The 14,381-nt window shown below is 40.6% G+C and overlaps 2 protein-coding genes and 2 long non-coding RNA genes across 7 annotated transcripts in view; 2 read left to right on the top strand and 2 right to left on the bottom strand.

Moving 5' to 3' along the window:
* Positions 1-2,091, bottom strand: part of ALDOB (aldolase, fructose-bisphosphate B) — an 18,865-nt gene extending 16,774 nt beyond the window's left edge. The window contains exon 1 of the mRNA XM_026713386.2: positions 2,020-2,091. The gene's annotated coding sequence lies outside the window, so the exon portion shown is untranslated. The remainder of the gene's footprint in view (positions 1-2,019) is intronic.
* LOC148127253 (uncharacterized) overlaps positions 1-8,671 on the top strand; it is a 14,692-nt gene extending 6,021 nt beyond the window's left edge. The window contains exon 2 of the long non-coding RNA XR_015742137.1: positions 7,438-8,671. This is a non-coding gene — a long non-coding RNA (uncharacterized LOC148127253). The remainder of the gene's footprint in view (positions 1-7,437) is intronic.
* LOC148127252 (uncharacterized) overlaps positions 1-14,381 on the top strand; it is a 34,331-nt gene extending 19,950 nt beyond the window's left edge. Inside the window, exon 2 of the long non-coding RNA XR_015742138.1 lies at positions 13,784-14,381. This is a non-coding gene — a long non-coding RNA (uncharacterized LOC148127252). The remainder of the gene's footprint in view (positions 1-13,783) is intronic.
* Positions 5,879-14,016, bottom strand: PGAP4 (post-GPI attachment to proteins GalNAc transferase 4). 4 transcript variants are annotated; one of them, XM_087926495.1, is made up of 2 exons: positions 13,960-14,016; positions 5,879-8,825 (listed from the first exon to the last, which is right to left on the bottom strand). In XM_087926495.1, exon 2 carries the CDS (start codon positions 8,751-8,753, stop codon positions 7,521-7,523), a length of 1,233 nt encoding a protein of 410 aa, XP_087782621.1. In that variant the 5' UTR covers positions 8,754-8,825; positions 13,960-14,016; the 3' UTR covers positions 5,879-7,520. The 4 variants fall into 4 exon arrangements, with proteins under 4 accessions (XP_087782621.1, XP_087782618.1, XP_087782619.1 ...); XM_087926492.1 differs by having other exon boundaries at positions 13,844-13,981; XM_087926493.1 differs by lacking the exon at positions 13,960-14,016 and adding an exon at positions 13,806-13,941.

Raw genomic sequence — 14,381 nt, 5'->3', positions numbered from 1 at the left:
GAAGTAGTAGAGAAAAAGATGGCATCATACCAGCAATGAGGAAAACTGGAGGGGTTGAACAAGCATTCTCCTCCAGATCTCCTAAAATCTTTGAAAGTCCATGTCCCTGATGAACACTATTGGAAGAAAAGTAGTCCTGATAAAGCCATGGAAAGGCTAGCTATGTTCCTCATCCAGCCAAAGATGACTCTTTGAATGACTTTCTACTGTCTTCCTGGCACATCAAAACACACATGGGCACTATTCTGGTTTTGGCACACAGTAAGAACTAAGAACCTTCTTTGTGTACGTAAGATAATAGGATTTTCTTATCCAATAGTAAATCAGCTTTCCCAATAGATTTTGCAGTCCTTGACTTAACAAGGCGTGTATCATAGTCTTAATGAATGTTTGCCTGAAATCTTGGATGAACACTGAGCTACATCTTAGGCATTCTTTCAAACCTACTCCACAACAACCTTGCTTGGAGCACAGTTGGGCAACACGTGGCTCCCTGAATGCTGTCAAACTCTAATTCTCATAAGTCCAAGATAGCACGGTCATAGGAAAGACTGATGGCAGCCGCAGTCCAACAATACCTGAAGGTTTACATATTATTCACTGAGAGATTTAAATGTATGTTTACTGGGGAATAGGAACAACTCCACCAGTTCGCCTTTGGGTAAATGACCTTTTGAGGACTGCCTGTCACTGCTTAGAGCAAGGGTCTGCAAACTTGGCAAGTTTAAGAGTTGTGGACTTCAACTCCCAGAATTCCTGAGCTAACATGACTGGAGGAGGAATTCTGGGTGTTGAAGGCCAAAAGTTTTAAAGCCGTCAAATTTGAAGACCCCTGGCTTAGAGCAACCACTTTGTCAATACTATAGACATCCTCTCTCATGGTATGTGGAAGAGTTCTCACAAGACTCTATACATCCAATAAATATATAAATAATCCAAATTTCAAGTGTGTCATCATCTCAGGAAGACTGCTTATCATTACAATGAAGGACCAGTCCATCCAGTCCTGTGGCTCCATGGTTAATAGTGGAGTTGCTGGGAATTCTACTTCAGCAATATCTCGAGAGCCACAGATCGGTCCCTCCAATTTAGGGTGGTAAAAGCCCCCAAAGAGAATTTTTAATTACACTTCAGCCCTCTGTCCCCCGCTCCCTCCCCCTCCATAAGACTTCCTTGACCCATTCTTCTCTCTTATATTTTGCTCATTTTTACTTGGCGATACCAATGTCGACGTGGCAAAGATCTCTAGGCTGCTTTTAATAGGACTAACTTCTAGTATAATTGGTGCGGACACTCAATCTTGTTAGCTATATTGAGGGATCCGGGGCTGTATCCTTATTCTGGATAGGGAGTCATCTCATTAGCGGCTTTAAGAGCAGGTGAAATCCCTCGAGTGAAGATTTAGGAAGAGAAAGGAGCTTCTTCTACATCGGAGTTGAGAAATCCTTTCAGCCAACGCAGAAAGGTGAGATGGGTTCTAAAAGAGCAATTCCACGACTTGCTTTTTCAATAGGAAGGACAAAAAAGCCTCTGCAAGCAATTGTGTAATGAATTGCAGGCATACAATTACACAACTCTTGGGGTTGAAGACCTCCTCAACTTGAACGCAATTTAGGTAGAAATGCGCTGAGCGATTGCTGAACCGACTCGCACCTTTCCCGATCGATGGGCAAAGTCTATAGGGAGCTCAGCTGTCCTTCAAGTAAGAGTTGAAGAAAGCGACGTTTTAAGCCAGGGGTGGTTTCAAACTTGGCAACTTTTAAGACTTGTGGATTTCAACTCCCAGAATCTCTCCTCCAGTCATGTTAGCTCAGGAATTCTGGGAGATGAAGCCCACAAGTCTTAAACTTGACACGTTTGCAGACCCTTTGTTTTAAAGTTGAGAAGGAGTATTTCCGGGATCCAGACTTTTGTGTGTGTTTTTTTTCACACTTACCCCCAACCAAAAAAAAGCTTTCTCTCTTCTCTAGTTTCCCAAGAACCCTCATGAACCCTTTGGCACATATAATTTGCACGTACCGTTTCGGTGGATCTTCACCGCCTCTCCCAGAAGCTCTTGTGAATGGATGAGGGGGGCTTCAGCCAAACGGGACGAGTTTTGCCACGCGGGAACTTTTTATACCTAACACTACTAGTTAACTCTTCCCCCTGATTTTCTTTCCCTCTTCCCCCACTTCAAGCTGGTTGGGCAGATGGAACTCCTCAGCAGTTCCGATTGGCTGCGAAGGGTGATAAGGTTTGTCCAGTAAGAAACTGGGGTGTGTGTGGGTGCGAGTGCGGGTGTGGGTGTGTTTGCTTGCCTGCTTATTTCCCCTCCTCCCCGCCACGATATAATAGGTGCACAAACAACTTCCCCGTATGTACTCGAGTGCAATACGTTTTGCAATGCCCTGCATGTGACGAAAGAAGCAAGGTTTTGCAAAGGGGAAAATAGCCAGAAAGTTCTCCCTACGAAGGGCTGCTTTGGCTAACTTCAGTTCAAGGGCCGCCAGTTTGACACCCTCCTAGCACAGGGTTCCCAACCTTTTCTATATCCCGAACCCCTAGAATGCTTCTGATATATTCTTGCACTCCTTACAAAAGTAAATGATAAATATTACATAATAAAAATCTGGATGTGTGCAGAAATGGACAAACTGACCAAGGAATTAAAAAAAATTAGGATGAATCGGATTATTACGAAGTATGGGATAAGTGTTATGCTTGGTTAGAAAAGAGAAAGGATCAAGTAAGAAATGATTAAATGTATATATATAAAATATATATAGAATGTAAAAATGCACTATTTTTATATGTGATTTAGCAATGTAAGACAAGTATGTGGGTTAGGAGGATTGTACCATGTTCAATGTTTTGAATGTTTTGTTTTTGTTTGTCTAATAAAAAATATTTAAAAATAATAAAAAAGTAAATAACGGTATGCATATAATTATGTATATAGATCATAACTTATATTGCCAACCTTTTTGTGGCCTTTTGATGAACGTGCATATTTGACTGCATGTTGACAAAAGGGTATGTCACACAGCTACACTGTGTCCTGGGGAAAATGCAATTCTGATGCAGTACAGAGAAACGTTTTTTGAATGGATCCATTACATTCATTGCATGAAAGATCTAACTGGGGGTTGGATCTGCAAAATCTCTTTGACATTTACCTGATTAGTTGCCCTGAAAGGTGAAAGCTCAAGAATTTTGTTAAACCAACATTGTCCCAGTTTTAATGCAATCTCTCTGTGGCCTTGATCATTAGTCTGCTATTTCTCTGAGAGATGCAATGTTTGCTAAGCCACTGACATTCTCTCTCCACACAGTTGAAAAGACAAACAAGCAGGAACTTTAGCCACCAGACGTAGTAAGGGGAGCCTGAAGTTTTGGTCAGTAAGACACCTTCATTTAGCCTAACTGCTGCCACAAGGTTTTCCTCTGCCTGCTAACAGCATTAGCCTTATATACCGCTTCACAGTGCTTTACAGCCCTCTCCAAATTGTTTACAGAGTCAGCATATTGCCCCCAACTATCTGGGTGCTCATTTTACAGACCTCAAAAGGATGGAAGGCTGAGTCAACCTTGAGCGAGTCAGGATCGAACTCCTGGCAGTTGGCAGTGTTGGCCTGCAATATAGCATTCTAACCACTGCGCCATCATGGCTCTCAAAAAGTTGCACAACATAGAACATTCTCCTCTTGATTTGATCCTCTCCTCTAATTTATATTAGTTAAGATTCCAGAGTCTTAATTCAATCTGGCATGTTTGTCTTACCTATCTAAAGATCTGCTGCTATCTAGACCAGAAATCCTGAATCTCCACCCCCCACCCTTTTTGCTCATGGTTGTCTTCTCAGCCTCATGTACCTCTGTGACCCCCTCATAGTTGCTTTTAGCTAGAAGTATTTTATCATTTGCACTGTTTGTTAATTTAAACAGTATCATGTAAGATTGTGGCACCATAGAAATGTGGCATGGGGTATATGGTTATGTTGAGAACCAATAATCTGGTCCGTTTGTGCTTCCGATGCAGGATTATGAATTCCTGGGATTGGGAATCTAGACAGAACTATTTTCATTCTTGCCCTTAGCTTGATTTAGTTTTGAAAAGAAGCTGGAAAAAATGGATGTTTTAAATATATTGAGAATCTAGGGCAGGTAGCATGTATATTTCACAAATAATCTCGGCATTCTAAGACTTTTCTAGAGTTGGTGCATTGAGAAATGTGATTCCCCCCCCTCCATTTTATGAACTGATTTACTGCAATCCCACAGGGATGAGAACTCATAGTGAGAATTTGTGCAGACAGGAAGAAAAAAGTTTTATTTCAGGTCACCTTCATGGAAGGCCTTTGAATCACTCCCAAATGGTTGCCACATCTTTTTGACTCTACGCTATTGCTTCTGTCAACTGGGTCAACTGCATTAATCTCCAATAGCAACTGAAGTTACTATATTGCTGTTGTGAAGTGCCGACATTCTATAGAGCTGTGAGAAAGCTCATTGATGGAAACTTGTGCAAAATCCCATTTCCCAGTTTCTGAACTCAAACTTCAACCTCTTCCCTCCAACCCAAATCCAATAGGCTATTATTCGCAGTTTTTAATTAACAATTTATTATTAAAATAGTGAGCTTCCCAGGCACTATTCTGTGGAATACTACGTTTATGTAAGTTGTGTTTTCTGAGCTGCTGCATTGGATCTTATGCTTCAAGGATCAAGAGCTGCTTGTGGGCATGGCTGTAATTCAGTGCTGAGGATACAAATAACTCCAGAATCAGTTCCAAGCAGCTACAAGCAGAGTCTGAAGAAAACCTTTGAATCTAATTCATCCTGTTGGTACAGCTTGGCATGATTACAGGTGCTGCAGGTATATTGCACAAATCCACAGAACAATGGCACTGCTTGTGTGAAGGAGGAAAGCATGTGTTTCTAGCACAGATAGAGAGACCTGATTCTTTGAAGTAATCAGGGCAGTTCATGTGTTATCTAGTCAGCTTTCAACTGCCTAGAATTTAGGCTACAGGCACATATCTACATCCATATCTAATTTCGATTCAAGGAAGCCTGGCTAATCATTCTTGAAGAACACTACACCACCTGATACAACCTTCCATTCATCCCCAACCCAAAGCACAAAACCGAACCACAACTGATGTGGTGCACTGTATTTTCTCCCAACTAACCCCTTGCTATTTGCGTAGCTTGTGGTACTTTAACACTAAATGAGCTGATCACACAGTAGAGGGCGGGATCTTTCCAGCTTGTTGGCTACTGTCTGTCTGTACTGCCCAGAGTGGCATAAACTTATCACTAGCACAGATGCCCCAGCCAAGCGTACTGTCAGCCTCTACTCATGCCAAGGGAGATTCCTACTAAATATTCTGCTGGTCAGTCCCTACCCACTTTCTGTCTCCTGGGTGTATAGGGCTGACTTGATAGGACTTGTGTTCTTTTGCTGTCCATCAATGGCTTGCCTGTGAACCTTTATCCACTTGCATATGTAGTGATGACAAGGCGGGATGTGCGGAGAAAAGCTCATGAGGGTGGCAAAAGCTCATGAGGGTGCATGCTATCAGCAGCTAAAAAACTTGTTATCAAATAACTAATACAGAGCCGCTGCATTAGTGAGGTGGGTGGTATACAAATTCAACAAATAAATAAACGGCTAAATAAATTGATTCTGATCCAGGGGTATTACTTAGCTATGCTGTGTAATACTTTTGACTGGATTCCCCAGATATATTTTTTGCAGCGTGAATTGTTTCTTTCTACATGGATGCCTCTAGAAACCCCTCTACTATGTCTCCCCCCACACAATTTTCTAAAATTATTGTTGCAATAGCAAGAACGTTGGAACAATACATCAACTTTTCCAAGAACCGTACAGATGATGGTGCATTTATTTATTTCAACTGAATTCTCGTGGAAAGAAAAATACATTTCTAAGTTCAAGTTTTTTTTTTCAAGTAGGGTGGAAAAAGCCGTGCTCTTCTCACAGATTCCCAGAGTCAGAGGAAGAAAAAGCTTCTCTATAAAAGTGTTTAGGTATCATCTAAGTAAGGCACTTGTATTTTTTAATAAGCCCATTAACAGGGAACAGTGTGAGTAGTATGTGAAGTAGGAGGTAGCAAATGCAGAGGAAATCAAGAGAAATGAGAACGTCACATTTCCTTTAGAATGGTTTTGAATGATGCGCATCTGATTTTTAAACAGTACTATCAGTACATTTCAAAAGAAAGCAACCGATTGGGATGGGCAGTTGTAGAAAATATTTCAAGGGTTTCCTGCCTTGGGAAAAACAAAATGAAAAAGGAACGGTAAGAAACTGCTAAGCCAAAATTAGCTGGCAATTGACATGGCAATTCTAATTCATAGATGGAGGGTTTTAGGATTAGGATTTAGGATTTCTGGTGATCAGCTGATTCTAGAAATCTGTTAATGGAGTGATCTGAGCCTTTGGTATAAGATATACCATCAGGGTCACTAATATAGGGGACAAGAATAGATAGGGCAAAGGAAGAGCCACATTTGAGCACAATCAAACTTTCTGCAGCTATGACTATGTCCACAATATTAGCATCGTTAGACTTTTCATTCAATCTAATGGGCTTTTTCATTTTCTCAGCCGTGCCAACTCTGTTGTAAACACAGATTAGGATAACACATAATTCAACTATCTCCAACCATTTTAGCTGCTTCAAATTGAGCAACCTTACCTTGTTGCTGACTTAAAAGTTTCTACAAGCAAGGAGAGCTTGCCATTTGCAAGGGATCTTTAATATTCAGGAGGTATGCACAAAAGCCCACTTAAATGGCTCATGAGAAAGTGACAAAGAGATGAAAGATTTGGAACAAGAAAGAAAGAAATGTTAAGATTAATCGCAGGCCTAACACTTTCACTGAAAATGATCATTTGTCTTTGAATGTACACCAGTCTTCCCAAGCTGGCATCCTTTTGATTGGTTAGGACTGCAAGCCTCCAGAAGATTGACGGGCAGTGTTGGCAATTTTGCAGCCAACATATCTCGAAGGCATCAGCTCAGAAAAGATAGACTAAGGCAATTTAAAAAATAGTTTCTCTTTTCAGTTAATGCTTCATGATTATGGGAAAGAACCATTTAAAAATAATTTATAAGTTGATACCCAAAAGTTAAAGCATCATCTCTGGTATTTCTACAAAACTGAGGAACTCTTATTCATTATCTGTAAGCTATCAATCAGAGCTAACTTTCACAACCTAGAATTTGTAAGTCAAAACTACCACCAGCCACATTGGCTGGGATTCTCGGAATTGCAACCTCACAGTGGAAGGGCATCGTGTGGAAGGCTGATTTAGAGCTATTGTGTACTCTCTCTTTTTTTAAACATAGAATGCTAGAAAACAATTCCAAGCTTACTCCTAGAGAACATTATTGACCTTAATTATTTGATTTGATTCAAGCCCCAGCTTGCAACTGGAGATGGCTCAGTGCAGCAAAGCTCGGCAAGTATTTGCTCATCTGTTTCAGTCCTTAAAAAAATATTGAAAAGTCAAAGCAGCTCTGGGTTTTCATTGACCCTGACAGAGGAAAATATCCCCACATGTCTCACCAGATTGGGCTCAATCACAAACGCACGCTCGCCCTTGGTACGCAGCAGTGAATAAAGAGCAATATCTTTGGCAAAACCGAGGCGACACTGAACTTCTTTCATGTAACCCAGAACACGGTGTGCTGAAGGAGCAGAGAACACCATGGCTGGAGTGCAGCATTCGGTCACAGGCATAATGTTGTAGAAGGATGGCGCCAGGCGTCGAAGTTCCAAGAGATAGTGGCGCCCAACCAGCTCTACTAGCAGCATGCTGTACAGGGCAAAAAACAACACAATGGACCAACTAAGGCTGGAGCGGCTGGATGCCCATGAGTAGACAAAGCCCAAGAAGGATCCTGAAAACATGCCTAATCCGAGCCATTCCAGGATCCTCATGGGTTCTGGATTGATGTAATGTTGAAGTCTCTCGGGATGATACAGTTTGATATAGAGAGCATCTCGGAGGTGGGGCTTTGAGAATCGTGTCTTTAACAAGTGATGGAGGACTGGAAAGAACTCCTTTTCTGGGAGGGTATCATCTTCCACCAACAGGACATGTTCTGGTCTATACAGCTGAAGTGATTTCTCAAGGCAATAGGTGTAATCTTGCTTCTCCTTCTCAAAACGGTTTGGGAAGAGATCTAAATTTTCCTGACCGCTGTAGCGGTTCACCACAGCAAAGAAAGTGGCAAGCAGCTTAGCATCCTGGTGGTTGCTGGGATCTGTTTCCACGTTACAGAGTAAGAGCCGATGGTGCTGGCAAGAAGGGCCACATTCCTGGAGCAGGCGGTGGAAGTGGGCTGCTACTTGAAGGACATAGTGGAGTTCCGGCCTCCTTTGGACAGTAATGATGGTAATCAGCAACCACGGTGGCAAGGCCTCTTTGGTCAACTTCTCTGATGTATTCTTCAGTCGCTCGAAGTAACGGAGAGCACTCAAGCCTTCCTCTTGGTTCTGCTTTAAAAAATGTTGGGTCATTGAGCTCAGGTACCAACCACGCATGTAGAAGTAAGAATGTAGGAGGTCTCGGCAAGTGAAGGGAGCAATCACACCAAATGTCACAACGCTCAAGACAAGGAATTGCAGGAATGGGCTGGACCAACGGCATAGCCGGCCCCAAGGCAGCAATCTGTACAAGAAGATGGCTGCCACATCTGCAGTTCGAGAGTCCTTTGGTTTTTTCCTGCGTGCCATTTGCTTAGCTTCTTGCTTCAAGCAGCAGACTGGGCAGAGGGCCTTCTAGCAAAGTCATGATTAGATCCAATTCTGTAAAAAGTAAAGGAAAAAAAAAGATTATGGAAACGTCATGCCTGATGAAAAAGTAGTTGTACTGAAAGCCTTCATTTAAACAGTATTTTGCATGATTGCTACTCCCTCTTAGGTCATTTTAAACAATAATGACAGGTTCATATCCAGTTGATCTGTTGCAAATTTAATAAACTCATTCACATGCCATTAAATTGAAATTAAGATCCATGCTATTCTTCCTTCTCCTTTTAATTTGGCTTTGGCTCCAAAGCCTCTTGGATTAAGTAGAAATACTAAATATTAAATGGAATTGCACTAAGAGACTGCTGAACACATGGCCCTCCTATTAGCAGATGATATATTTCACTCATTGAGCATTTCTATTCCTAAACTCACTTCATAAGTTTGGTTTTCCTATCTGATTACTCTGTTAATTGGATAAATTATATTAGATGCCACTGGGGACAACAGTAATTTTGTCACATAAGTGGAATGGAATTTTTACATTGTATTTCACTCCTTTATGTAAGTATTTTCAATAAGTTTTCTCAACTAGAAAATGTAAAATAAATCCACTGTTTTCAGGCAAAGAAATTCCAGATATTTGTCCTCGAATTCCTTTTGAATATTTGGGATAGGCTAAATGTGATTTACATGAATTAATTCTAAAGGTGCTTGACTCTTTGAGAGGCCTTTCAATGCTTCTTTCCTACATTATCTTTTTACAGGACACTGAATAAATTATTCTAACATGGTCATCCTGTGGGATTCTCATTGTATAAATTATAATTACCTCTTAGGAGGTAATAATTTATAATTTTATCGCTAGGCAATTATTCTAGATTTGTCACGATTTAGCGTACCATGCTCCTTTTTAACTCATAGGTTAAAAGTGGCTTAGAAGTGGTACATTTAAAAATTATTTGACATATTATTTTTAGTACTTTAAGCTGTTGGTTTATCCTCCCTCATTTAGGTATAAGCTCTAATGAATTGAAAGGAACCTACTTATAAAATTCTCCTGTAAAGAACTTTAATAAGTAGGATGATTAGTGGAATACGTAAATATGTGCAATGTGCTACATTTCTTAGAGCATACTTATTTTAATTTTCTTCAGATAATAAATATGCTGTAACTAAGTGTTAATTATGGAAAATGACTAGTCACAAATATACACACACATATAAGTATATACAGAGTAATTTTAAAGAGGAAGCAAGATGGGGCAGGTAAGCAGCTCAGAAGTATATATCAGAGGCACTGCAGGAAAAATACATAAGTACAATTATAAGGAAGTCCCGCAGGATGTGTATAGGAGCAGGAAAATGGGGTGGAAGGAGGGGACTGCTAGCTTGCTTAAACATTTGGTGTTACCTTTATTTTATAGCTCTTCTTGAGTTTTTGACAGTTGCAAGCTCTATTTTACCTACCTAGGAAGATAAATTACTAAAGGTACCAAACTGGATTTCTTCAAGGACTGGATCAGCACGGGGGTGGGGAGATGGAACAGACGCTTCCTGCAGCATTGCAGCACCATTTTCTACAGCACTTTGCCAGCCAAAACAGGGTTCTTTGCCATTTTGGCTGGCAAAGTGATGCAGGAGGCAGTCCAGGCCAAAAATGGGGTGGGGTGGAGAAGGCTGTGCATGCCCTCCTGTGCCCCATTTTGGCTGCCAGAGGTACTGTGGGCTGGTCCTTTGCTATTTCCAGGCCAGCCCCCTGGGCCAGATTTATGTACCCCACAGGCCTTGGGCCTTACGTTTGACACCCCTGTACTAGACTAAGCTAAAGGTCCTCACAAAAGTTTGTCCTGTAATATAGCACAAGTTAAACAGCCTTGGACAGAGAGCCCATCAATGAGCTATTTGTAGAAGGCAATATAAAAAAGGTGAAATTAATGGGGTGTAAAACAACTAACAAGAAGAAAGGTCTTCGGGAGAACAGGATATATGTTTTCAAGGAAATGTAAATGATTAGAGACGAATGACTTTTCATGAAAAACACATGCTATGTCTGTAAGTAGTACTAAAGTAGTACTAAAGCAAAATACAAGGAAGAATACAAAAAACAAGTCGTTTTTTGGTTTCTGGGAAATAAAAGCCAGGAGGAAGACAATATTCCAGAGTAGAAAAATATCTTCCTGACAGGATTGTTTGCATGTTGAATCTGTGTTTTCACCATACTTACATCTGATAAATTCTTTATTTTGATTTCACTGTATGTGCTTTGTTAAATAAAGTTAATTTTATTTTAAATCTTGGTTCAGTTAAACATTCCAATAGCAGGAAAGGCATTTGGCTTTAATTTTCTTTTAATTGGATTGCAGAAAGGAAATAATGTGAGCTTGGCCCAAATGACTGAAGTTTTGTTCTAACATTGTTAAATTCCACAGCAGTATTTCTCAACAATTTTACCCATAGCAAGTTACCGAATCCTAAAATAACTAAATGCATTTTGATCACTTTATGTTGGTTGGAAAATCCAAGAAGAGCAATCCCAATATATCTGATACAAGCTTCACTGGAGAAAACTAAGGATAGAATATAATTAGCATACCTTGGCCAGATTGTGTCAAAATTAATTTTAAGAATGGCCATAGCTAATAATGCAATTATATAAAGTTTTCTGATTTCATTTCCCTCTAATGATTAAAGTATCACACTATATTCTTATTTGAACAATAATTCAAACAATACCTAAACTATGGAGTCATCTCTGTTTTTTTTCTTGACTTTTCATGGTAATAAAAGTATGGTTTCCTTTATGGGATTTTGTTCTCTGATATAATGCTCCACTAGAAATCTACATTGGGGTTCCCACAGCACACTGAATCACAAATAAACCTACCATAATATCTTCTTCTTTCATACTGTGTGAACTTAATTCACATGTTTATTTTTTGGGGGGTGCTATCTGAACCCAGAATATTGAGCTGAGAAAAACATGGTATACTATGTCACATGAATACATCACAAGTTTCAAACAGTTTGAAAATGATACGCCACAAAGGTTCTCCTACTCTGGCCCACCATCTTAAATAGCATACTGGAATTACTTTCTATTTAGTTTGAAACTTTTAAAAACTGTTTTCAAAGAAAGACTAGTCTCGTTCTTACATGCTTTTATACTTTCTCTAAGGTCTTCAATTTAAGGAAAAAAATACATTGCCTTTCTATTTTCTCAAGGGCTGGCAAACTTTGTGGCTAATAAATGTAAAACTGTTCAAGGGAAATGCGGGATTGGAAGATATGTAGATAACTTCCAGGCTATAAAAATTTTATCAATTAGGTGAAAATGTGTAGGCTAGAAAAGATGGTTTTTTGAGGAAAGAATATATATTCAGAAGGGGAAAAATAAAGAATATGAAACCAGTGTTTTTTGGATAGGGCATTAATTCATTCCAATGCTAATTTGCCCAAAGCAGTGGAAATGCATTGAAGGAAGACATCTTTTCCCAAAGAAAAGACAAAACAGACGAGTATGTGCTCTTTCCAACCAGTTTTCCAGTTGTTAAGCCTTTAAAAAGTGCTCTGGTGATGCCAGCAAGAATGTTAATAAGCCAACATTGTGAATAAATTTGCCTTTATTTTCATCCCTGTATTTAGGAAGGCAAGGGAAAAGTCATTTTTATCCTAAATGTGCAAACTTTTCCCCTGTTAAAAGAAAAAAATGATTAATGCAAATGAACTAACCTCTACACATCTCTTCCACCAAAGCATGCACATAATTGATATAATGCATGTATATACAACTGGTGCAGGGGTGTCAAACTCGTGGCATTGTAACTTTTCCCCCTTTGCTAAACCAGGGCGGGCATGGCCAGCGCATGACGCATCCAGCCAGCCGGCCACGAGTTTGACACCCCCGTGCTACAACTATTCTTCTTGCATGAATAGTAATGACAACATATCCTACCAACCAGTGTGAAATATAAACCACCTACCTATAAACTGTGCATGCAGATGGAAAACAACAAAAGGTTGAAATATGACTGAACTGATGAGACAGATGTATCCCTTAGAGACCAAGGGTCTTCAAACTTGGCAAGTTTAAGATTTGTGGATTTCAACTCCCAGAATTCATGACTGTCCACAAGTCTTAAACTTGCCAAGTTTGAAGACCCCTGCCTTAGACTATACAAATAGCGATCTGTCATGAATAGTGAACACACTGAAAATAATTTTAAAACCTGGTCACACAAAAGTGTTAACAGCTATTGATATTAAAAGATTAAAAGAAAGCTAAAGAGAGAGAAACTAAAGTGTTCTTTCATTGTATCTTCCTAGAGATACAATACATATGCTGCCATATGTGACTCCAGACAAAACAAGCAGGAAATTAGTCCAGTTAGTGTTATGACTCATCCTCCCTTAGTGTCTTGTGCAGTGACGGTTGAAGTTACAACAGTGGAAAAAACAATTTTGCAACCGATCCTCACATTTACAACCATTGCAGCATGCCACGGTTACGTTGTCACCATTCAGGCACCCCATAACTGGCTTGCAACAAGCAGAGTTAATAGAGGAGGAAATAACGTTTCAACGGGTTCTGCAATCTGCCAGTTAGCAACCAAGTTGCTAGTCCCTATTGCAGTCCCAAAGAGTGGACTATATATACATAAAAATTGTAATAATTATCTATGACGTACACATATTACACAAACGTATATAAAACAGATGTTTGACTTCAAACGGACTGTCCTTCAACTTGTCTTACTGGGAGAAACTGGGAAGCCCAATACTGACTTTCAACCCTATTTCGCATTTCTTGGAAAGAGGGAAATGGAAAGACAAACGAAGGAGGGGAGGAAAGAAAGGAAAGGAAGGACTCTCTGCAGATTTACTTGAAAAAGGTGTGAGCGACACCTTGTTCCTTCAAGAGTGCAATCCTCGCCAGCCACGGGGGAGGGGGGCAGCTGAAGCGTGTAAAAGCACTACGAAGCGGTATATAAGTCTTTGTGCTATTGCTTTCGCAGGATGGATACATGCAGTACGTGCCTCTAGCAATCCAGTTACACGTGTTCAACATCAGATACCGTTGAAAAGGCTCTTTGGCTTCCCCTTTCGGTCAGCATCCCCTTGAGGATCCCAGTTTCCAGCTTTGTTTGCCAGGTCTCCCAGGGCGACCTCCTGCTAGCCTTGCTACGCTTACCCGGGCACGATAGAGAGCAACATGCACACCACCACCAGACCGCCGAGAAGGAAGTGGAAGGCGGATATATAAGGAACGGAAGTTGCTTGCCGTAGACCAGCAACCGTAAACCAAAAAGGGGGTGGAACCCCGCGGAGGAGCAGCGCATGTTTTGACAGAAAGAAGCCGATTGGCGGCGGAACCAAAGCCCCCCCCGCCCCCTCCGGGGTGGGATTTTCCGTGGATAACTTAACCCTTAGGAGTTCCGGACCGCGAGGGGTGCTGGGAATTGTAGTTTCAAAAAGCACCACGAAGGGGTGTGGTCGCCACAGCTCCAGCTCGGCTAACCGAGCTCGCCAGGACCTCGGCTTTCTTTTTTTAACTTTAAACAGCATGTATGCTAACTTTTCCAAAAACTTCTCTAATAAAAATTATTACTATTA

The sequence above is a fragment of the Pseudonaja textilis genome, chromosome 2 (assembly GCF_049901715.1).
Source record: "Pseudonaja textilis isolate UNSWEBS1 chromosome 2, rPseTex1.2, whole genome shotgun sequence".
Classification (NCBI taxonomy): Eukaryota; Metazoa; Chordata; class Lepidosauria; order Squamata; family Elapidae; genus Pseudonaja; species Pseudonaja textilis.
Note: the sequence above shows the minus strand (reverse complement) of the source record. Positions and strands in the feature narration are given on the sequence as shown.